Raw genomic sequence first — 25,382 nt, forward strand, 5'->3', positions numbered from 1 at the left:
GCCAAGATGAGGTCATAAAAGCAATTAATCGGTTGAAGAACAATAAAGCAGCAGGAGCCGATGGATTACCAGCCGAACTATTCAAGACTGGTGGTCAGGTGCATGTACCAGCTGATTAGTACAATTTGGCTAGAGGAATGCATGCCCAATGATTGCAACCTCAGCATCCTCTGTCCCGTGCACAAAAAAGGAGACAAGACGAAGTAGCCTTCTTCCCATCGCATATAAAGTGCTATCCAGTGTGCTGTGTAAACGATTGAAGCCAATGATCAATGACATTATTGGACCATACCAGTGCGGCTTCAGACTTGGCAAATTCACCATTGACCAGATTTTCACTCTGCGCCAAATCCTGGAAAATACCCACGAACAAAAATAGATGGACTGTGTCATCTATTCGTCGACTATAAAGCCGCATACGACAGCCCTATCCGTTCAGAGGTGTTGAAAGCCATGTCAGCGTTCGGTATTCCTGCAAAATTAATACGGCTATGCAGGATAACTTTAAGTTGCACAAGGTCAGCAGTTAAAGTCGGAAAGGACCTATCGGAGCCCTTCAATACCGAACGAGGATTCAGACAAGGTGACAGTTTGTCGTGTGATCTTTTAAACATCCTGCTGGAAAAGTTCATACGAGACGCAGAGGTGAACAGAAAGGGCACTCTGTACACCAAACAACACATGTTAATCGCCTACGCCGATGACATCGATATAATGGGTCGAACATTGCGAGCGGTAACAGCCAACTTTGAACAAATTGAAAAGGAGTCTGCCAAAGTGGGTCTGGCAGTAAACGGCGAGAAGTCCAAGCTGATGGTATCAACGCGCAAGACGTCCAGTAGACTCGGACCAACTGTGGAACTTCAGAACTACAACATCGAGGTAGTTAAAGATTTTATATACCTTGGTACCGCCATAAATAAAACGAATGACATCAGTTTTGAAATTCGGAGAAGAATTGTGATTACCAACAGATGCTACTATGGTCTAAATAAGCAGTTTAGAAACAAGGCCACTTCCCGCCAGACCAAACTCACGCTTTACAAGACGCTGATACTACCCGTGCTATTATATGGATCTGATGTATGGGTACATGCGCAAGCAGATGAGGCAGCTCTTGGGGTGTTTGAAAGAAAAATTCTCCGAAAGATCTACGGGCCGATCTACGTCGACGGTGAATATCTTCGTCGAATGAACCACGAGCTTTACAATTTATACGGGGTCATCTACATGTTGTGCGAATGAATGAGAATTCCCCAGCTCAAAAGGCTTATAAAAACGAGCCTACTGATGGTTCCCGTAGAAGGGGAAGGCCACGAATTAGATGGAAAGACCAAGTATAAAACAACCTCTTGGAACGTGGTCTTCCAAATTGGTGGATTTGCTCACAAGACCGACGCGCTTGGAAATCTGTTTTAAGATCGGCTTATGAAACAACCGTTCTGTTACAAGCCAGCTAAGTATATATGGGTCATATTTTAAAAAAATCGACGCCTCGTTAGGATATTAAAAAAATTTTAAAAATCCACCCTAATATATTCTAAAAATATATTCCTTGATTATTTTTGTTTACTTGCAATAAATATGCAAAAATTTTTCAGTTATATTCTCCGTCATAAGATGATGAGATTTGCAGCTCCGCTCATAATTTTTGTTGGTCTACAAAATTGGATTTTGGTGCAGACAATACCCGTGAAAAAATGGTTTCAATTGGATGGAGGAAATGAAACAATTTTTATCGAAAGGGAATATAAAGTATATTTAAAACCCCATTCCGAATTAAAAATAAAAAAATAATAACCGAATCCCTTTTGAATTCCAGTATAATTGGTATCAAGCCCGCAATGAATGCCTTCTGAAAAACATGACCCTAATCACGGTGGATACTTCGGAGAAGAGCGAATTATTGACCTCGTTACTGAAGCGGATATTTGGTAAGCCAAGGCTTTTTATTTCAAAATTCTAAAATCCATCATGAAAATTAATTTCAGAAAAATCCCATAATTTATGGATTGGTGCCGATGACTTGGGCCAAGAGGACCACTTTGTTTGGTCCTCGACGGGAAAACGTTTCGAATTCACAAATTGGAGTAAAGGTAACCCCAGTCACAATCAAGGCCAGGAACATTGTGTTAATTTGTGGGAAAGTTCCGATTTTGAATGGAATGATGCACCCTGCAGTGAACTGAAGGGGTTCATATGTGAAGAAAATTTGCATTTGCGAGCAGCAAAACAGGAATTACAACACATGAAAAATCTGGTATATGAAGTCTATGAAAGGTGTAGTGGATAGAAAAATTAATAAACATAAAATAATAAAAAATTTAAATCATTGAAAAAAATATTTTAAAAAAAAAACCAAGCCTAAATAAGGACCTCGAAAAAAATATTTCTAAAAAATCCACGCCTCTATACTACTTACTTAGCTGGCTTGTGACAGAACTTCCGAACTTAAAAAACATTTCCAGGCGCGTCGGTCGTTTGCGCAGTTTTTCCAGCTTGAAAGATCATATTTGGCAATGTTGTCTTCCACTTGATCTTTCCATCGTATTCTTGGCCTTCCCCTTTCCCGTGAATCATCAGCTGTTTCGCTTTTATATGCCTTCTGGGCTGGGGCATCTTCATCCATTCTCACAACATGACCTGGCCAGCGACTACGTTGGCAGCTCAATACGTCTAAAAATGTCGATGTCCGAGAATAGCTGGTACAACTCATGGTTCATTCGACGGCGATATTCACCGTCAACGCAGATCGGCCCATAAATCTTTCGGAGAATTTTTCTCTCAAACACTCCAAGAGCTGGCTCATCTGCTTGCGTAAGTACCCATGCTTCAGATCCATATAACAGCACGGGTAGGATCAGCGTCTTGGAGAGTGTGAGTTTGGTTTGGCGGGAGGTGGCCTTGCATTTGAGTTGTTTGCTCAGACCATAATAGCATCGGTCGGCCATCACTATCCTTTTCCGAATTTCAAAACTGATGTCATTCGTTTTGTTTATGGCGGTACCAAGGTATATAAACTCTTTGAATACCTCGAAGCTGTAGTTCTCAAGTTCCGCAGTTGGTCCGAGTCTACTGGACGTCTTGCGCGTTGATACCATCAGCTTGATCTTCTCACCGTTTACTGCCAGACCCACTTTGGCAGACTCCTCAATTTGTTCAAATGTGGATGTTACCGCTCTCAGTGTTCGACCCATTATGTCGATGTCATCGGCGTAGGCGAGTAACACGTGTTGTTTGGTGTACAGAGTGCCATTTCTGTTCACTTTTGCCTCTCGTATGACCTTTTCCAGCACGACAAACTGTCACCTTGTCTGAATCCTCGTTCGGTATTAAAGGGCTCCGAGAGGTCCTTTCGGACTTTAACTGCTGACCTTGTGCCACTCAAAGTTATCCTGCAAAGCCATATTAATTTTGCAAGAATGACCTTTTCCAGCACGACAAACTGTCACCTTGTCTGAATTCTCGTTCGGTTTTAAAGGGCTCCGAGAGGTCCTTTCCGACTTTAACTGCTGATCTTGTGCCAGTAAAAGTTATCCTGCATAGCCGTATTAATTTTGCAGGAATACCGAACGTAGACATGACTTTAAACACCTCTGAACGGATAGGGCTGTCGAATGCGGCTTTATAGTCGACGAATAGGTGGAATGTGTCGATGTGTTTTTCGTGGGTCATTTCCAAATCCTGGCGCATAGTGAAAAACTAGTCAATGGTGGATTTGTCAGGTTTGAAGCCGCATTGGTATGATCGAATAATGTTATTGACCATTGGCTTCAGTCGTTCACACAGCACACTGGATAGCACTTTATATGCGATGGGAAGGAGACTTATTCCTCTATAGTTGGCACATATCGCCTTGTCTCATTTGTTGTGCACGGGACACAGGATGCCGAGGTTCCAATCATTGGACATGTATTCTTCTAGCTAAATTGTACTAATCAGCTGGTGCATGTTCCTTACCAGCATCTGACCACCAGTCTTGAACAGTTCGGGTTGTAAACCATTGGCACCTGCTGCTTTATTATTCTTCAGTTGATTGCTACGCCTCTATAAGGTTGCCGAAAAAATATTTTAAAAAATCCACTTTAAAAAAATATAAAAAAAAACTTTTGAATTACAATGAAAGTAATTGATTTATTAAATCCTTTTTCAATTCCAAATCACGCCTGCTTAAAGCCAAATATGGATTCTCCTCGCATATGAAACCCATTTTATTCACACAGCGGGTATCATTCCATTCGTAATCGGTGTTCTCCCAAATATGGACACAATGTTCCATATCCTTGTAATTATCCGGATTACCCAAATTCCAGTTGGCAAAATCGAAACGTTTTCCCGTCAAAGGCCAAACAAATTGGCCCTCCTCAGCCAAATCGTGGCCGCCAAGATAAAAATTGAATTTTACTAAAAGAAATACAAATTTAATTTAAATTATAAAAAATTGAAAATATATATTTTTCAAAAATATTTCCCCTACATTTTTTGGTTCTCAATAGAGAGGTGAGGGCCGCACTTTTTGCCGCCGTGTCCAGAGTGATCAAGGTTAGGTTTCTAAGGGCACACTCATTCCAAGCCTGATACCAGTTGTACTGTAAATCGAAAAATACAGAGTTTTCAGATATTTCTTCCAAAAATAAATGTAAATAAATTTTTACCTTCTGTTCGGTATCAATAAAAATTCTCCCAAAATTATCCATTTGATGATATTTATCCTGGGGTATGGCCTGTATCTTTGTGATTAGCACGGCTAGTAAGAAACCGCAAAATAGAAAATTTTTAATACCTCTTGCCTTCATGATTGTCTAGCGGATTGTGATTTTTATTCGCACAATTTTTTGTTTATATTTATTCAAGTTGTATTCGTTTTTAAAATTCTTGGCAAATTGATAAGCAGCCTCATCTGGAGGGGAAGTACAGAAAGAAAAATCTCTCAGTGACCTTTGATAAGAATTTGAACACTTCCCCACATAACAATTAAGCAAAGCAAGGGAATTCCTCACGGTGATCCGAAACAAAATTTAAAATTTTGATAGAAGTGATTTGAAATAATAAATTCCGTAGGTCTTAAAAAAATGTCCGCGCCTATATATGAATGATGAAAAAATAACAACAAAATAGCATGATAGTTAGCAGCACCAGATTCAAGCATATCGATATACACAAGGCCACCTGGATTTCTCCTGATCAAGCAACGAGAAATCAAATTAATCATGTTGTGATAGACGGAAGTCATTCTTCCAGTGTATTAGACGTTCGATCGATCCGAGGAGCGAATATCGATTCGGACCACTACCGTGTAGCAGCCAAGGTTCGCACTCATCTTGATGTTGCAGCAAAGGTGCGATCTAACACAACACGGAAACACAACTTACCCACCTGCTTGACGAAAGCACTTCTTGTCCCGATAATAGTATAGAAGCACAATGGCAAAGAATTTCCCGCTCCCTACAAACTGCAGCAAAAGCAGTACTTGGATACCAAAAACCACCACCAAGAAAACCATAGTACGACCAGGAGTGTCGTAATGCTACAGATGTAAAACGCAGTGTATAGGTCAACCCTGCAGACAATAGCAACACGTAATGTGATGGAGAATTACCGGGAGAAAAGGAGAGAGGAGAAACGTGTTGAAAAAAATAAGAAAGAATAAGAAAAACGTGAGCGTGAACAAATCGAGATGTACAGAATTCAGAATGAAGTCCTGAGTCGGAGTAAAACACCAAACCGAAGGTTTTGGTGCCGGCACATCCTCCTGTAGAGATGAAGAAAGAAACCTGGTGACAGATACAGACAGCGTGTTGAGGATATGGAAGGAGCATTTTGAAAAGCTTCTGGTATCAAATAGTGGCGGTGAAGAAGATACCCCAGAACCAATAAGAGATGACGGTATAGAATGTATGCCACGTAGCCAAGATGAGGTCAGAATAGCAATTAATCGGCTGAAGAACAATAAAGCAGCAGGAGCCGATGGAATACTAATCGAACTATTCAAGACTGGTGGTCAGATGGTGGTTAGTAGCATGCACCAGCTGATTAGTACAATTTGGCTAGAAAAATGCAGGAAGGTTCCAATCATTGGGCACCTCAGCATCATGTGTCCCGTGCACAAAAAAGGAGACAAGACGATATGTGCCAACTATTGAGGAATTAGCCTTTTTCCCATCGCATATAAAGTTCTATCCGGTGTGCTGTGTGAACGATTGAAGCCAATGGTCAATGGCATTATTGGACCTTACCAATGCGGCTTCAGACCTGACAAATCCAACATTGACCAGATTTTCACTTTGCGCCAAATCCTGGAAAAGACCCACGAAAAACACATCGACACATACCACATATTTGACGACTATAAAGCCGAATTCGACAGCTCTATCCGTTCAGAGGTGTTTAAAGCAGGCATGCTCGGCCATATACGCTACCGTAACTGAGGGTCGATGGGTAAACACATTATCTCTTTCTTTCTCTTTACGTCAGTCGTTTTTAATGGTTAATTCTCAGTTACGCTCGCACACACTTGCTCTCAATTTAATTTTGCCCAACACTGGTTTAAAGCCATGTCTGCGTTCGGCATTCCTGCAAAATTAATACGGCTATGCAGGATAACTTTAAGTGGCACAAGGTCAGCCGTTAAAGTAGGAAAGGACCTATCGGAGCCCTTCAATACCTAACGAGGATTCAGACAAGGTGACAGTTTGTCGTGTGATCTTTTTAACATCCTACTGGAAAAGGTCATACGAGATCCAAATGTGAACAGACATGACACTCTGTACACCAAACAACACATGTCACTCGCCTACGCCGATGACATCGATATAATGGGTCGAACGCTTTTGAACAAATTGAAAAGGAGCCTGCCAAAGTGGGTCTGGCAGTAAACGGCAAAAAGACCAAGCTGATGGTATCAACGCGCAAGACGTCCAGTAGACTCGGACCAACTGTGGAACTTGAGAACAACAGCTTCGAGGTAGTCAAAGATTTTATATACCTTGGTACCGCCATAAACAAAACGAATGACATCAGTTTTGAAATTCGGAGAAGGATTGTGATGGCCAACAGATGCTACTATGGTTTAAGTAAGCAGTTTAGAAACAAGGCCACCTCTCGCCAGACCAAACTCACACTTTACAAGACGCTGATACTACCCGTGTTATTATATGGATCAGAAGCATGGGTACTTGCGCAACCAGATGAGGCAGCTCTTGTGGTGTTTGAAAGAAAAATTCTCCGAAAGATCTACGGGCCGATCTGCGTTGACGGTGAATATCGGCGTCGAATGAACCACGAGGTTTACAATTTATACGCGGACATCGACATAATCAGTCGTATTGAGCTGCAGCGACTACGGTGGCTAGGCCATGTTGTGCGGATGAATGAAGATGTCCCAGCTCAAAAGGCATATAAAAATGACCCTACTGATGGCTCCCGTAGAAGGGAAAGGCCACGATTCAGATGGAAAGATATAGTAGAAAACAACATCTTGGAACGTGGTCTTTATTTTGAATTTAAAATGACAAGATCTTTGAGCCACTGTATTTGTGGCTTATTGTAAACTAACACTGAGTTATTTTTGGCTCAATAATTTTATGTAAGACTTTCTATGATCCATTTATTGTGGTTTCTATTAATCATCTAATTTCTTTCACAATCTTCAAGATTTGACAAAGAATTGAAATAGTTTTCAATAATGGCGCAGATTGTTCAGATCGTAGTTTTCGTGCTCCTGCAATTTATAATTCCTTTAACTCAATCCCTTCAAAAGGATTTTCTCATCGATTTAAATGGAATTAAAAATATTTATATTGACAGTGAACAGAAGGTAAGGATTTTTTCCAAATCGATTTAAAAAATATATTTTTCAAAGACCAAGAAAGGTGTGGATAAAAAAAATTGTTTTTAAATGTCATATATAGTCGTGGATTTAAAAAATACTTTTTCAAGGTTCGAGGTCCATATCTTGGCTTGGATTTTTTTTAAATATTTTTTGGCATGGTTTTTAAACACATTTTTTTATATTTTTTGTAGTACAATTGGTTCCAAGCCGAACATGAATGCACCATTCGCAAAATGTCACTAATTTCAATAACTAGTCCCGAAAAGAATGTCATATTGGATGGTATTTTAAAGAAGGAATTTAGTAAGTATCCAAAAAAATGTTTCAATTCCATTTGTTTTTAAAAAATTGCATTTTTTTCCATTTCAGAGTTATGTCCCTATCTTTGGATTGGCGGTACGGATTTGGGTACGGAAGGTCAATTCGTATGGACGGCTACTGGCCGTGGATTTAATTTCACCAATTGGCGTGTGGGCACACCCGATAATCTCTTCAACAAGGAACACTGTGTCCATATAACACACAATCGTGATTGGAATGACATCGATTGCAGTTATAAATTTGGTTTTATATGTGAAAATTGAGAGCACGATGAATTGAGAGATGATAATAAAATATTGAATTGAATTAAAAAAGTTTTTCATGACCCATATTTATTTAAATATTTTTTCATGACCCATATATAGGCGTAGATTTGTTAATACTATTTTTTTTCGAAGTCTAAAAATTATATTTTTATGAATGAAAAAAATACAAATTTAAAATAATTTGTTTAATTTTGTACCACACTGTATCGGGGATTTTTTACTTATTCGTATTTGTTTAAGCTTATCACCCCACACAAGTCTTCTGTATTATAAATAAGGCTCTATGACGAATTAATTTCATTTCAATTTGAAAATTCAAACAAAAATGTTCAAGCATCTGTTCGGAGCTCTAAGTTTTATCTGCCTAGCAGTTTTTATAACGGAAGCCACCATCTATGACAAATGGCATAATCTGAAAGATTTTGGTATAATTTTTATTGAAGAAGAACAAAAGGTAAGGTGGGAATTATTTTCCAAAAAGTAAATATTCCAACTAACATCGAAATTTAATAATCCCATATAATAATTTTCAGTATAATTGGTTTGAAGCCTGGGATGAATGTGCCATAAGGAATATGACACTAATAGCCATCGATACACCGGAAAAGAATGCAATAATTGACAGGATATTACGTAAGAAAATTTGGTGAGTAACGCATTTCTTTCATAATACGTAGATTTTTTAAAAATATTTTTTGAGATCCAACACAGGCGTGGATAATTTAAATATTAAAGAAACTCGTGAGCGGAGCTGGTACGGCTTCATCCGAAACAACAAGGTTATTTTTTTTACTCCTTGTTTAGGAATTGCTTCCAGCTTATGATCTGAGTCCATCAAATTGGGCAAGCGTGGTTAATGATCTTAAGTCTTCAGTGTTCGCTAAACGAATTAGAGTCGGGGGAGTTCGGACTCGGAAGAGGAGCGATTTTCCAATTCCAATTTTGGCTATGTCATTTTATTTAATCAAATACATCGCTTACATATTAGGATAAATAGCTAACCTTACATTAATCAATAACTAAACATGCTCTGGGTGTACTAGCCTACTTTAAATCTTATCGTAATAGTGCAACAGCGTGCTGTGAGGAGCGATTTTATTGAAATTTGGCTTTATTGAAATTTACTTTTGAGAAGCGAGATTCTAATATAGCATTGGTTGTATAAAAAGGGTATTGAATTCAGAGGTGTAGTTTTATGGTACTATTTACAGATTATTTGCATAAGTGACGGTTAATTTCAAATATTTAAATGTTAAATGAGCTAAGTTTTTACACTATCGTAAGTAAAATACATAATTTCAATAAAAATAGAGTTGATCGGTTTCAAAATATTTTTTTTTTTTTTTTTTTTGAGGTCCAACACAGGCATGGATTTCTTAAAAATATTTTTTTGAGGTCCAACACAGGCATCGATTTTTTTAAAAATATTTCTAGAGCTCCTATATAGGTGGATTAAAAAAATATATATTTTTTTCAAGGACTGGTCATAGTAATAATTAGTTTTTAATATAATATTATATTCATCATTAGCTCATAACCCAAAACGATAGGATTACATTTAGATTTTTAATATTTTTTCCCATTACTATAATTTTTCAATATTTCAATTATATTTTTTTTCTTCCGCTGAAAAATGTCCCAATTTATGGTTGGGTGGCAACGATCTTGGACTGGAGGGTAAATTTACCTGGTCTTCAACTGGCAAACGTTTTGAATTCTCCAATTGGTCCAAGAGTCAACCGGATAATTACAAAAGCAATGAACATTGTGTCCATTATTATGCGATAACGGATTTTGAATGGAACGATGCACCGTGTACATCAAAAATCGGTTTTATTTGTGAAGAAAATCGTTTTTTGCGCACGGCCCGCCATGACATGGAAGTTAAAAAAAATCTCATCGATCAATTATTTGCATTGTAGAATGTGAGAAACTCACGGACACACACATAAGAAGTATTAGCATATTTTATTTGTACGATTGTAATTTATCAATAAATATAAAATATATATTTTCGATTTTGTCTCCTCGGTCAAGGTGTTATATGCCAACAAATTATTAATATATTTGCCAAATAGCATTTAAATACCTTCCAATAATAAGAAATTATTATAGACTGATGTTAATGCACTTTCTAAAGAGGGAAAATAAATATTCACTATGATAAACTAGGGATCTGATTTCGATTACGCGGATATTGTCCGCGGAGTGATAGCACGTATGTTTCTTATTTGCTGTGCATTTACACACTAATTTATTTGAATAAAAAGTAATCCTTCCAATAATCTTAGACTAATGTGTAAAAGAGAGAGAGAGAGTGCATCTGCCATAACAGATGGAGTGGACACACAGAATTCGTTATCTCACATGTGGCAAGCACTTTTTATCAGTAGTGAAGAAATCTCTCCCAAACATACCACATGTGGCAATAGGAAACTCCTATCTTATTATTGTGTACAAATATTCAACCAAAATAATCTCTTATCTCAAGTAGACTGTATACAAAAATTGATCCCTGTTTAACTAAATACTCTATCCTTTACACAAGAGACCCACAGCAAGACATTCACTATCTTTATTATTTAAAAACCATGTTCGTTACGTGAACACACTAAAATCTGATTTTAATGTATTTTTTAATGAGGGAGAATAAACTTTTACTGAACCGAATTTCTTCTGGAACCATAAAATATTTATTGACGAAATCCAGAACAGGATTTTTCTCATTGGCTCGGCAACATCCTAGTAGAAAATTATATTTGCAAAACTGGTTTTTCGACAATTATTTACTTAAGACGATGCCATAACCCCTCTATAGTATTTGCGAATAGAGGTTCAACTACATTTTTCGAAATCGTTTAGCTTATAGTGAACATAATCTTGTTCGTCTAACTTCCTGAAATATTATTATATTTTTAAAATTGCATTTAATTACTTTTGAAGCGGATCAACTCTGTTTTTATTCAAATATTATTTGCTATAGTATAAACGCATACATTTTATTAATCATTAAAATGCAACTCTTATTTAAATATTTAAAATTAACGGTTAACTATGTAAATATTTTGTAAATAGTACTAAAAACTACATCTCTGAATCTACTACATTATTACACAACCAATACTAGACGAGGATCTTGCTTCTCATAAGTAGTATTTAAGCTCAATCAAATTTCAATAAAATTCGTTTAGCGAACACTGAAGGCTTAAGATCATTACCCACGCTTGCCCAAGTTGATGGACGATCATAAGCTGGAAGTAGTTCCGAAACAAGGAGTAGCCAACATTATTGTAAATCTTGTTGTTTCGAGTTTCTTCACTTTTCAATAATCTGAAATGATTATGGTTCTCGATTTAAATGTACTTTTTAATGGGGGACAGTAAAGTAAAGATTCCTTTGGCCTATGGGGACATTAAAACATTTATTTGAAACCTATTTCAACCCATAGTTTAAATATTTTACCTCGACTTAGGTATAATATTCTTCTAAAATTGTTACGACTCCTGTTAGGCTGCGCTAGAGGGGACCTTCCGGTTAGCTAGCGGTCTAGGGCCTATGCTTCTCAACCCGTCCATGGTTGCCAAAGCTTCCTCATTTATTTGTTGGAAACCCCTTCATAACACAAACACTCACCTCTAGGACTTCTCCCTATTCACAAACTAGGGATAAGTAAATCGACTTTCCACTAATAGATTAATCGACTTTTTGTATTGAAAAGCCTATAAGTCGAGATCGACTTTTGATCTATGAGAAAATCGTAAAGTCGACTTTTCATGATCGACTTTCGATTTTCTTTATAAATACTTGTTTTTTTTATCACAAAGCTCAAAATCATATAAAAAATCATTCAAATAGAATGAAGACAAATGTCGAACTTTGACAAATTTGAATTTAATTCGCATATGCAAGTTTCGCATCAGGGCGGAATAAATACAAGTTATCAACTTACGACATTTGTAAAGCCACATAGCCCAATATGCTGATGAGCCGCTTAACCAACGGCGAAACGCGTCGCATAATGGTGGGTACGTAGGTTCTTCCCTGGCTTTCCTTTTCATTGCAAAACTTCGATTATTAAGCTCGACTCGAAAGAGTATAAAAAAGTAGCAGTTTGGGGGTTTTCTATAATACTCTTACCCTAACAGAGCTCACTTAATAGGGGATGTGGTTATCACTCTTCAATTTCTGGTCAATTCAAGTCCTTCTCTATCGTTCTTAAGGAATATGTAAAATATATTAAAGTACCTCGAAACTATAGAGTGGATATTCTGCTTATAAAAGGAGTAGTTTGGGTTTTTTCTAAAATACTCTTACCCTAGGAGAGATCACTTAATAGGGGATGTTGTTATCCTTCTTCAATTTTTGGTCAACTCAAATCCTTCTCTATCGTCCTTAAGGAATATGTAACATATATATTAAAGTACGTCAGGCATTAAAAATTCCTAACAATGTAAAGATAAAATTTCTTACAAACTAGGGCAAACACATAGACAGCACATTAACACACAACAGGATGTTGAGGTTCATATAACCGTCACTGCACATATATCCTGGTCTTGATAGTCTCAGTGCTTATTATATGATTACCTTGTTATGGTGTTTACTTTGGGGACTTTACTGATTTCCTTGCGCCTGTGGTAAAAACAATTTCCGGTCTTCAACAAGAACTTCAACCGGAACTCAAAGAATCACTGGCCTCGCTTTTGATATTTCGGAGGCCAGTGCAATTTAAGGGTTTTCTTTTTTATTGGGAATCTATTCAATTTCCTGCATTTTACCTTATATTTCCAAGAAATTTTGAAAATAAATGATCTCACAAAATTTTGTCTACATTCAGATGTTCAGGGTTGCTTTTTTTGTTTAGGTTTCGCTTTCCCACTGAACATACCTCCCACTAAAGATACCGCCTGAGCGGAATATGGTAACACCTTTTCTTTCATTCTTTGTTTTCAGTGTGATTCGCCACTCATGTGCCGCTTGATTTGTCTGTTGAATGAAACAAAAAATGATAACATATTCTCTACACAAGTTTTTCAGTTCACCTCAGCTTGTGCATGGATCGGAGGATATGTCGCCTGTGGTCCACATGAAAGCAAATACACTTTCTTGACAAATTAACAAAGGATTTTTGATATCACGCTCGCCTTTTGCAGAACCACATACAAATTTGTTTGCACCTAAAAAATATACATTACGGAGGTTATTCATCGATCGATCGATTGATTCATTTATTTTTTTTACTCATCAGTCTTATTTTAAGCTTATCACCTAACACAAGTCTGTATTATAAATAGGGCTCTACGACGAAAGTATTTCAGTTCACTTTCAAAATTCAAACAAAATGGTCAGGCATTTGTTCGCAGCTCTAAGTTCTATCTGTTTAGTAGTTTTTATAACGGAAGCCACCGTCTCCGACAAATGGAGTAAAGAGAATGAATTTGGTAAAATTTTTATTGAAGAAGAACAAAAGGTAAAGAGGAATGTTTTTCCGAAAAAAAATATTCGAACTTCCGTTTAAATCCAATGATACCATATAATAACTTTCAGTATAATTGGTTTGAGGCCAAGGATGAATGTGCAATAAGGGATATGACACTCATAGTCATTGATACACCGGAAAAGAATGCAAGTATTGAGAAGGTATTACGTAGGAGATTTGGTAAGTAATTAATTTTCTTAATATTTTTTTTAAATATTTTTTCGATGCCCTATTTATGGGCGTAATTTTTTTAAAAAATATTTTTTTGAAATCCAACACAAGTGTAGATTTTTTAAAAATATTTTTGAGGTCAATATATAGGCGTAAATTTTTAAAAATTATTTCTTTGATATCAATATATACGCGTGGATGTTGAAAAAATATTTTTTCGTGGTGGCTATAAAAGCGTGGATTTAAAAAAAATCGAGGGCAGGCCATATGAATGATTCGTTTTTAATATTATATATAATATACGGTTTTCGATATGTTTTCATTTGTAATATTTAATTTTTTTTATTCCACAGGAAAATGTCCTAATTTATGGTTGGGTGGCAACGATCTTGGATTGGAGGATAAATTTACGTGGACTTCAACTGGCAAACCTTTTGAATTCTCCAATTGGTCGAATGGTCAACCGGATAATTCCGAAAACAATGAACATTGTGTCCATTATGATCTGAGAACGGATTTTGAATGGAACGATACACAGTGTGCAACAAAAATGGGTTTCATTTGCGAAGAAAATCATTTTTTGCGCTCTGCTCGACACGACATGGAAGAGAAGAAAATTGCCATAGATCACTTATTTGCATTGTAGAATACGTTGTAGAATATGTTTTAACGATTGTTATTATTCAAAAAAAAAAAAAAATAAATAAATAAAATATGGGAAAGAATGTTAGAAATAAATGAACTTTTATTTACCCTACTGCATGAGTTGAGCCTGTTGGGATCTTGGGATAGGTATGCCATGACATTGTAAATCGTATGTTAAGAGGTATTTTATTCCATAAAAAATATGAAATAAAAAATTATAGATTCTCAGTTGAAAACTTCAGCTAAAGATCTTTAGCAGAACGATAATGGGGCGTTTCGTGAATGATTTTTATTTTCAAAAAAGTTTAAAACGTAAATAAGGACTTTTAAATCGAAATTAAACGGCAGAACATTAGAACTTTTTACCGGGTTAACCTACTTTATGAGGATTTATTTGACATATATGCAAAGGAATTGACAATTGAAACCTACTGGGTTAACGAAATCCGGTTAAATGTAAACGTACTATTACATAAACTTCGGTTCGATATACATTAAAAAAGTTCCGTTAAAAACTTTTCTGCCCCTCTACACCCTCGTTTTCATAGAGGAACATTATTAAACCACAATCCTCAAATACTATAAAGAAAGAATAGTCCATCCAGATTCATCATTCCACCTCCGCTCCATCTTAAACGAAATAAGTTTTTTTTACCCACCAACAAACGTATCTTTTGTACCATTTACCTAACCAATTTTCTGAATGGTTTACCTATAGTGAGCATATGCCATACACCAATAACTTTACTTATCAGAAATGATTAAAGAATCCGATTTAAAGTGATTATTTATACTCTTTCGAGTCGAGCTTAATGATCGAAGTTTTGCAATGAAAAGGAAAGCCAGGAGAAGAATCTACACGTACCCACCATTATGCGACGCGTTTCGCCGTTGGTTAAGCGGCTAATCAGGCATATTGGCTATGTGGCTTTACAAAAGTCGTATGTTGATAACTTGTATTTATTCCGCCCTGATGCGAAACTTGCATATGCGAATTAAATTCAAATTTGTCAAAGTTCGACATTTGTCTTCATTCTAGAAACAGTCCTTTTCAAAGCAGATTTTTGTTGTAGCGATGGATAATTAATCCACACACACCTACAATTGCTTCCATGGTATACACATGTTTTTGCGCAACCGTTTTGGAAGTGTGTTAATGGCTCAGAACGTTAAGTGGTCTGGCAACATTTGTATGTATTTCTGTAATGAGGGAGAGTAACGTTTCATTGAATCGGTTTTCTATGGGGACAATAAACATTTTTTGGAACCTAGATAATATATTCCATTATGACTAAGGGATCATTTGTCAATAAATTCAATAGTCAAAAATTGTTATAGAACCCGACTCAGCGTACTATTAATGGGGGACAGTAAAGCTTAGCTGTACAGGTTTTTACGGAGACCATCAAACATTTATTGGAAGCTCATTCAATTCCATCAAAACCCTCCTCCTAACCTTCAGGTGGAGATTCCACTTTAGTTTCATTGACTGACAATGATCACAGGGCTGACGTATTCGATGTGGTTTCTGAATGATCTAAATGTAATGACTTCCTCCATGATGTCAGATAATCTATTATCTCTCATGGTCCTTATGAAGACAAATGCATTTGTTTGATAAATTATCAATGGTTCTTTTGACATCACGCTTGCATTTTGCAGGACCTCATGCTATTATTTTGTTTTGCACTATAAAAACAAACATTAAATGGGATATACATTTCCAGAGATATGTATTAATGATCCACTGCATTTTTTCTTTCGATTATCAGAACGATTCCACGATTCTCGTATTCGATTAGAGTCCAAAATTAATGATAACAAATTCCCTACACAGGTTTTTTGTTCTCCACCTCAACTGGTAGATCGATATATCCTCCTTGATGTCAGACAATCGATTCTTACATGGGAATTTAAATTGTTAATTATGTTCCAGAGATACATTCCACTATTTCCTACCCCGGTATTAAGGATCTACTACTGCAAGTTTTCTACAACTAATAAATAATATTTATTTATGTACGAAGGATGAACTGAAAATAAAACGTTTCTGCATCGATCTAAATCTCCTTCATTGTGTCAGGCAATACATCTTCTCTTCCCTTTGATTGAAAAATTGCCTCCAATTTTTGCCATATTTCTCTTGATGTTCTGTATTCGGATATTAACCCCAATTTTGAATGCGTAATTGTTAACAGTTAATCAGCACATGCCTTCTGGTCCATTATCCTCCATTTCGATCCAGCTTCACATTCTGGACATCTTGTTGAACCATCCACATAAGACCATAAATCATTCGTGATCAAAATTGTTTAAAATTTCCTATAATTCTTTTCTAATAATCAAACATGATTATAGCGTACCTTTTAATGGGGGACAGTAAAGCTTTGCTGGGCCAGTATTCTAATGGGACCAAAAAAAATTTTTTTTTGGAACCTCATTCAGCACCACCAAAATTCGTTTCCTATCCTTGCAACGGATATCCGCCTAAACTCGTGCATAGATCGATGCATCATTCATGATTTATGTTCGACGGACGAACTTAAAATAAAACGTTTCTGCATCGATCTAAATCTTTTTCATTATGTCAGGCAATACATCTTCTCTCATGGCCTGGATTCAGGCAACAAATTCCTTCCCATTTTTTTTTGAAATCACACTTGCCTTTAACGCGACCCTATACACTTTTATTGATCCTTAAAAAACCATCAAACTATGAAAAAGGATATCAATACATGAATTATTTACATACAGCCTTAACAATCGTTTTTTTTTGCATTGCCCACAAATTCCCCACGCTACAGCGTGAGGAATGGATGATGTATCAAATAATGTATTTATGTATGTGCGATAATTTTCGAATCATATTAACGTCTGCTGCTGTTGCATTTTCAAGGTTTAGTGAGCAATTAAAATTAATTATGTAAACAATAAGCGCAAGTATTATCAAAAAGTCGAACAAATTGATTGAGATTTTAGAGATGTTTAATAGAAATTTATTTTTAATTAATAATTACTAGCTGACCCGGCTAACCTTATTTAAATTGCATTAACATTGGGATGGAAAAAAATAACACAATCATTGACGACATACTGAAGAAAATAACGTGAGGTTTTATGTCCACTTTTTGCAATAAAATATAATCAATAATATTTTTCACGTGATTGTAAACCTTAATTTACTGATAACACAATATGTAAAGCAAGATGGTTATTATAGGTCCAAATTTAATGCCGAATCAAAATAATTCGTCCTTTTTTAGAAATATACTTCAACCCTTTAAAAATCAATTGTCCTTTGGGCACTTAAACTGCCAGAGCATACGTCTCTCAGTAAATAACCTGAAAATTAATGATTTGAGAAGTCTAATTTGTGGAAGTGGTCTTGATTTATTTGGTGTTTCAGAATCCTGGTTGAATAATTGACTTCCTCCATGATGTCAGATAATCTATAATCTCTCATGGTCCTTATGAAGACAAATGCATTTGTTTGATAAATTATCAATGGTTCTTTTGACATCACGCTTGCATTTTGCAGGACCTCATGCTATTATTTTGTTTTGCACTATAAAAACAAATATTAAATGGGATATACATTTCCAGAGATATGTATTAATGATCCACTGCATTTTTTCTTTCGATCATCAGAACGATTCCACGATTCTCGTATTCGATTAGAGTCCAAAATTAATGATAACAAATTCCCTACACAGGTTTTTTGTTCTCCACCTCAACTGGTAGATCGATATATCCTCCTTGATGTCAGACAATCGATTCTTACATGGGAATTTAAATTGTTAATTATGTTCCAGAGATACATTCCACTATTTCCTACCCCGGTATTAAGGATCTACTACTGCAAGTTTTCTACAACTAATAAATAATATTTATTTATGTACGAAGGATGAACTGAAAATAAAACGTTTCTGCATCGATCTAAATCTCCTTCATTGTGTCAGGCAATACATCTTCTCTTCCCTTTGATTGAAAAATTGCCTCCAATTTTTGCCATATTTCTCTTGATGTTCTGTATTCGGATATTAACCCCAATTTTGAATGCGTAATTGTTAACAGTTAATCAGCACATGCCTTCTGGTCCATTATCCTCCATTTCGATCCAGCTTCACATTCTGGACATCTTGTTGAACCATCCACATAAGACCATAAATCATTCGTGATCAAAATTGTTTAAAATTTCCTATAATTCTTTTCTAATAATCAAACATGATTATAGCGTACCTTTTAATGGGGGGCAGTAAAGCTTTGCTGGGCCAGTATTCTAATGGGACCAAAAAACATTTTTTTTTTGGAACCTCATTCAGCACCACCAAAATTCGTTTCCTATCCTTGCAGCGGATATCCGCCTAAACTCGTGCATAGATCGATGCATTCATGATTTATGTTCGACGGACGAACTTAAAATAAAACGTTTCTGCATCGATCTAAATCTTTTTCATTATGTCAGGCAATACATCTTCTCTCATGGCCTGGATTCAGGCAACAAATTCCTTCCCAATTTTTTTTTGAAATCACACTTGCCTTTAACGCGACCCTATACACTTTTATTGATCCTTAAAAAACCATCAAACTATGAAAAAGGATATCAATACATGAATTATTTACATACAGCCTTAACAATCGTTTTTTTTTTTTTGCATTGCCCACAAATTCCCCACGCTACAGCGTGAGGAATCAGTCATAACTCAAATAATGTATTTATGTATGTGCGATAATTTTCGAAACATATTAACGTCTGCTGCTGTAACATTTTCAAGGTTTAGTGAGCAATTAAAATTAATTATGTAAACAATAAGCGCAAGTATTATCAAAAAGTCGAACAAATTGATTGAGATTTTAGAGATGTTTAATAGAAATTTATTTTTAATTAATAATTACTAGCTGACCCGGCTAACCTTATTTAAATTGCATTAACATTGGGATTGAAAAAAATAACACAATCATTGACGACATATTGAAGAAAATAACGTGAGGTTTTATGTCCACTTTTTGCAATAAAATATAATCAATAATATTTTTCACGTGATTGTAAACCTTAATTTACTGATAACACAATATGTAAAGCAAGATGGTTATTATAGGTCCACATTTAATGCCGAATCAAAATAATTCGTCCTTTTTTAGAAATATACTTCAACCCTTTAAAAATCAATTGTCCTTTGGGCACTTAAACTGCCAGAGCATACGTCCCTCAGTAAATAACCTGAAAAAGATTTGAGAAGTCTAATTTGTGGAAGTGGTCTTGATTTATTTGGTGTTTCAGAATCCTGGTTGAATAATTGTGTTTCATCTAAAACAGTTATTTATCGGTCGCCTAACTGTTGTGTTAGTGAGTCGATATTTATTGAAGTAGGTAATGGTATTGATAAAACACTTTTTGGGGTTGTTTATTTGCCACACGGCAATGTTGATGTATTTGAAGAATCCCATTGCGACCTGTTTGCAAGGTATTCTAATGTCATCGTTGTAGGAGATTTCAATTATAATTTGTATGATATTTCTAAAGCCCGTACAATGAGAGAAATTACATTTAGATTGGGTCTTTCTATTTGTCACAATTCTATTCCGACTCATTTTGATATTTCACACACGTCGACTTCGTTAATTGGTTTCATGCTTCTTAGTCGACCTTCGTTATTAAAATGTAGTTCCCAGCTACAATGCCCATCTTTTTCACATCATTCTCTCATATTTGGATCGATTGATTTTTTTGTATTTCCTCAGGAGATACACGTTGAGTATCGTGATTACAACAACATTGATTGGGATAGCTTCTTTGGTTATTTAGCGAGTATTTCCATTGATAACTTTTTCTTGTCGGCTGATGTTAATTCTCAAATTAATGCTATTAATGACGTTATAACAACTTTATATTCATTTGTTCCTACCGTCAGCAGACGCATCAATTGTGCTTTAGATTCCTGGTTAAAATCTAGGGAAATTTTACATGCGCGATCAGTACGTGATATGGGTTACGGCGAGTACGTTAAATATCCAACTGCAGAAAATTGGAAATATTTTGTTCCTATAGAAATAGAGCAAAGACAGTTTTAAGAAATGAGAGAAGAAAGTTCTATGTTCGCATGTTTGACGGTCTGGATAGCTCTCAGATCTGGAAGAAATTAAGAGCTAGTGGTTGTTTAGATGGTGACTCTTTTCCCGATACATCTTCGGTGAATGTTGATGATCTCAATGATTTTTTTATTCAACCTGCTTCCACCATGGACTCAGTTCCTGTAGATCTCTCAGGCTATGATGGCGAAGGATACTCCTTTTCTTTTAGTTGCGTCTTTGAGGATGACGTTTTTCGTGCTTTAGGTGCTGTTAAGTCTAATGCAATTGGTTCTGATGGAATTCCAGTTAAATTTTTAAAAATTATTTTTCCTTATTTATCTTCCTACCTTTTAAAATTTTTTAATACGATTTTTACTACGTCGGCTTACCCTTCTTGTTGGAAGCTTGCAAGGGTTGTGCCTATTCCGAAAAGTAAGGCCCCTTTTTGTATGGACAATTTGCGTCCAATTAGTATACTTCCAGCGCTATCTAAAGTTGCGGAGCACTTAATGAAATTCCAAATTTTAGAGTACATTAATGTTAGGAAGTTGTTGACCAATTGTCAATATTTTTAGGCGTGGTCATAGTACTGCTACATGTTTGCTCCATCTTACGGATACTATTAGGGAAGCTGTAGATGGTGGTAATTACGGTTTATTAGTAGCTCTCGATTTATCTAAGGCTTTCGATAGAGTTAACTATTCTTTATTTATGAGAAAGCTGAAAAATAATTTTATGTTCAGTGGCACTGCTTGTAAGTTGATTTTTTCGTATATATCGCAACGTTCTCAGTTTGTTCAATTTAATGGAAGTTTTTCTGTTGAAAGAATGATTAATAGTGGTGTTCCCCAAGGTTCTGTTTTGGGTCCCCTCTTTTTTATATTGTATATGAATGACTTGTCAAGTTGTATTGCTAGCGAAAATTGTTTCCCATTTTTTTATGCTGATGACATGCATTTGTTTTTCAGAAACAGCAGTATTGTTGAATTGGAATCTGACGTAGATAATACCCTTTCAGGTATAAGCAATTGGCTTGTTTTAAATAATTTTTCTGTTAATGTTGGTAAATCTAGGTCTATGTTATTTAAACCAGTGAGGAGTTCATTTCCTAGTTTTCAAATTTACATGGAGGAAACTAGAATTGCCCTTGTAGATGAAATGAAATGTTTAGGCTGTATCATTGATGATAAACTTAGCTTCGCAAGTTCTTTATTCTGGTGTAGTGTCCATTAACATTTTTATAATTGTATATAAGATAGTTTTTTTTTAATTCTTTATTGTATATTACAACATTGTTAGTTAGTATATTGTAATGTAAAATTGTTTGGCTTTATTAGCTTATGCGTTACTATGTATGAAATAAATGAAATGAAATAATACCAAAATACTTTTTTTAAGCCGAAATATAAGGTCATATCTGAAAGGGTGGACAAAATTAATTCAGCTGAGCACGGCTAGGGCTCGAACTTCGGTCCTCGGAGCAACACAAATGCTGTCAGACCACTTAACGTTCTGAGCCATCAACACACTTCCAAAACGGTTGTGCAAAAAAACATGTGTATATCATGGAAGCAATTGTAGGTGTATGGATTAATTATCCATCGCTACAACAAAAATCTGCTTTGAATAGGACTGTTCCTAGAATGAAGACAAATGCCGAACTTTGGCAAATTTGAATTTGATTCGCATATGCAAGTTTCGCATCAGGGCGGAATAAATACAAGTTATCAACATACGACCTTTGTAAAGCCACATGGCCCAATATGCCTGATGAGCCGCTTAACCAACGGCGAAACTCGTCGCATAATGGTGGGTACGTAAGTTGTATTGTTTTCTACTTGGTCTTTCCATCTGATTCGTGGCATTCCCCTTCTGCGTGAACCATCAGCTGGTTTGCTTTTATATGCCTTCTGGGCTGTGGCATCTTCATCCATTCTCACAACATGACCATCCATCGTAGTCGCTACAGAACTTCGGTCCTCGGAGCAACACAAATGTTGTCAGATCACTTAAAGTTCTGAGCCATCAACACACTTTCAAAATGGTTGCGCAAAACATGTGTATACCATGGAAACAATTGTAGGTGTGTGGATTAATTATCCATCGCTACAACAAAAATCTGATTTGAAAAGGAGTGTTCCTAGAACAAAGACAAATATCGAACTTTGACAAATTTGAATTTAAATCGCATATGCAAGTTTCGCATCAGGGCGGAATAAATACAAGTTATCAACATACGACCTTTTTAAAGCCACATAGCCCCATATATGCCTGATGAGCCGCTTAACCAACGGCGAAACGCATCGCATAATAGTGGGTACGTGTAGGTTCTTCTCCTGGCTTTCCTTTTTCGTTGCAAAACTTAGATCATTAAGCTCCAAAGAGTATAAATCACTTAAAAATTACTTTCATATGATCACTGCCCTTACAAGGCAAAATTCAAATAACAAAACAAACATTCTTTTCAGAAGGCGAAGTTCTTATATTGCTCTGATATAAAAACCGCCGGAAACTTCTAAATCATGATGAAATGTTATCGTCTAATCGCATTTGGAATATCGTCACATTTGTCAGCGAATTGATTTGCAATTAGTAGGAAATATTTGAATAAATTACCGCTGAAGGTTACATTTGTCCATATTTTTGTGTAGCCCCGGAGTGTCGCCCACACATCCGATGTCGACAAAAATTAATTGTTCAAAAATATTACACATTTTTTTTACAAATATAAAAATTAGATATATTTTCCAACAGGTTGAAAATAAGACAAAACGTCGAATATCTCACATGAGTGCTAATAATGCGATTCATGGCATAACTATACAAGGAAGGCAGTCTCATTTCAGAAATTGATAATGGCAACCCTTCTTAATGTGGAATTCATATATCTATTTCAAATAAAATGAAAAATAAATTCCGTGAATGTGAATCCGAAAATAAGCTCCCATATCTTGACTCAATGATACATAGAGAAGGACGCAAACTAAAACTATATTGGTACCAAAAGCCGGCTGCATCCGGAAGAATCATAAATTTCCATTCCAAACACTCTCGGAATATTAAAATTAACAATGCCACACATTTTATACGGAGAGTACCCAATATCAGTGACAATTTCACCACAAAAAACAAGATCAAAATCAGAAAAATATTAAAAATGAATGACATCCCGAGCAAAACAATTGAAGATTTAATAAAACATGTAAAAACGACTAAAACTGCTAAGGACGAACAAAACCTGACACAATATACAATAAGTGCACATATGTACCTGGTCTATCAGAACGTTTCGCCAATTCAAACCTATATGACAAAGAACATTACAGACTTGCTTTAAAAAGTAGCAATACAAATAACAACTTCTTTAGTCGGACAAAATCAAAAACCCCTCCAGACGAGCAATCTAATTTAGTTTAGGAAATCAAGTGCAATGGTGACAAGTCCAACATATGCCAAAAGGTATATGTTGGCACTACAAAGACGAAACTAAAAACAAGAATAAGTGGCCACAAGTCTGATCATAAAAATAAAAACAAACCTCTAGAACAGAAAACAGCCTTAGCATTGTTAATAAGAAAAATAAAATGTAACTAGAAACCTAATTTGTAATTTTGTTAATATATTTATGTAATTATGTTTTTTGTTTTTTAAAGTCAATCCCTGATGATGATCATCGACGATGATCGAAATAATGGAAAAATAAAAATATATTAATAAAGAAACTAAAAATCTGTTTAATTTTCAATGACCTCAAGCCGGAAAAATGAATAAATAAAATGAAAAATAAATTCCATAAAATGTTACACATGGCGATTGGCAAAAAATCGCCAATAATAAGCTCCACATTGTTCTCAAGATTTAACTAAGAATGTTGCAATTTTTGTATTTTGTAGGTTTTATAGGCAGGGAACTTAAAAATATTAATAAATAAGAGAATAGCTGGTACAACTCATGGTTCATTCGACGGCGATATTCACCGTCAACGCAGATCGGTCCATAGATCTTTCAGGGAAATTTTCTCTCAAACACTCCAAGAGCTGTCTCATCTGCTTGCGTAAGTACCCATGCTTCAGATCGGTATAACAGCACGGGTAGTATCAGCGTCTTGTAGAGTGTGAGTTTGGTCTGGCGGGAGGTGGTCTTGCTTTTTTGCATCGGTCGGCCATCACTATCCTTCTCCGAATTTCAAAACTGATGTCATTCGTTTTATTTATGGCGGTACCAAGGTATATAAAATCTTTGACTACCTCGAAGCTGTAGTTCTAAAGTTCCACAGTTGGTCCGAGTCTACTGGACGTCTTGCGCGTTGATACCATCAGCTTGGTCTTCTCGCCGTTTACTGCCAGACCCACTCTGGCAGACTCCTTCTCAATTTTTTCAAAGGCGGCCGTTACCGCTCTCAATGTTCTACCCATTATGTAAATGTCATCGGCGTAGGCGAGTAATGGTGTTGTTTCTGTTCACTTTTGCCTCTCGTATGACCTTTACCAGCAGGATGTTAAAAAGGTCAGACGACAAACTATCACCTTGTCTGAATCCTCCTTCGGTATTAAAGGGCTCCGAGAGGTCCTTTCCGACTTTAATTGCTGATCTTGTG

General features: G+C 35.9%; 3 protein-coding genes across 3 annotated transcripts; 2 read left to right on the forward strand and 1 right to left on the reverse strand.

Moving 5' to 3' along the window:
* Positions 1-1,623: 1,623 nt before the first annotated feature.
* Positions 1,624-2,293, forward strand: LOC133332844 (lectin subunit alpha-like). Its single transcript, XM_061541215.1, has 3 exons — positions 1,624-1,755; positions 1,823-1,934; positions 1,992-2,293. The coding sequence occupies exons 1-3, from the start codon at positions 1,624-1,626 to the stop codon at positions 2,291-2,293; spliced, it is 546 nt and encodes a 181-aa protein (XP_061397199.1).
* A 1,821-nt stretch (positions 2,294-4,114) lies between these two features.
* LOC133332845 (lectin subunit alpha-like) lies at positions 4,115-4,796 on the reverse strand. The gene is made up of 3 exons (XM_061541216.1): positions 4,656-4,796; positions 4,478-4,589; positions 4,115-4,404 (listed from the first exon to the last, which is right to left on the reverse strand). The coding sequence occupies exons 1-3, from the start codon at positions 4,794-4,796 to the stop codon at positions 4,115-4,117; spliced, it is 543 nt and encodes a 180-aa protein (XP_061397200.1).
* Positions 4,797-13,759: 8,963 nt separating this feature from the next.
* On the forward strand, positions 13,760-14,714 carry LOC133332846 (lectin subunit alpha-like). The gene is made up of 3 exons (XM_061541217.1): positions 13,760-13,888; positions 13,966-14,077; positions 14,422-14,714. The coding sequence occupies exons 1-3, from the start codon at positions 13,760-13,762 to the stop codon at positions 14,712-14,714; spliced, it is 534 nt and encodes a 177-aa protein (XP_061397201.1).
* Positions 14,715-25,382: the final 10,668 nt, after the last annotated feature.

This window comes from Musca vetustissima, unplaced genomic scaffold (genome assembly GCF_032173495.1).
Source record: "Musca vetustissima isolate MV318-11 ecotype Yass unplaced genomic scaffold, APGP_CSIRO_Mvet_v1 utg159212, whole genome shotgun sequence".
Classification (NCBI taxonomy): domain Eukaryota; kingdom Metazoa; phylum Arthropoda; class Insecta; order Diptera; family Muscidae; genus Musca; species Musca vetustissima.

Coding starts and splice junctions, on each gene's coding strand:
- LOC133332844 (XM_061541215.1), top strand. CDS start 1,624: ATGAGATTTGCAGCTCCGCTCATAATTTTTGTTGGTCTACAAAATTGG. Junction 1,756..1,822: donor TTATCGAAAGGGAATATAAA/GTATATTTAAAA, acceptor TTTGAATTCCAG/TATAATTGGTATCAAGCCCG. Junction 1,935..1,991: donor GTTACTGAAGCGGATATTTG/GTAAGCCAAGGC, acceptor AATTAATTTCAG/AAAAATCCCATAATTTATGG.
- LOC133332846 (XM_061541217.1), top strand. CDS start 13,760: ATGGTCAGGCATTTGTTCGCAGCTCTAAGTTCTATCTGTTTAGTAGTT. Junction 13,889..13,965: donor TTATTGAAGAAGAACAAAAG/GTAAAGAGGAAT, acceptor AATAACTTTCAG/TATAATTGGTTTGAGGCCAA. Junction 14,078..14,421: donor GGTATTACGTAGGAGATTTG/GTAAGTAATTAA, acceptor TTTATTCCACAG/GAAAATGTCCTAATTTATGG.
- LOC133332845 (XM_061541216.1), bottom strand. CDS start 4,796: ATGAAGGCAAGAGGTATTAAAAATTTTCTATTTTGCGGTTTCTTACTA. Junction 4,590..4,655: donor TTATTGATACCGAACAGAAG/GTAAAAATTTAT, acceptor TTCGATTTACAG/TACAACTGGTATCAGGCTTG. Junction 4,405..4,477: donor TCTATTGAGAACCAAAAAAT/GTAGGGGAAATA, acceptor TATTTCTTTTAG/TAAAATTCAATTTTTATCTT.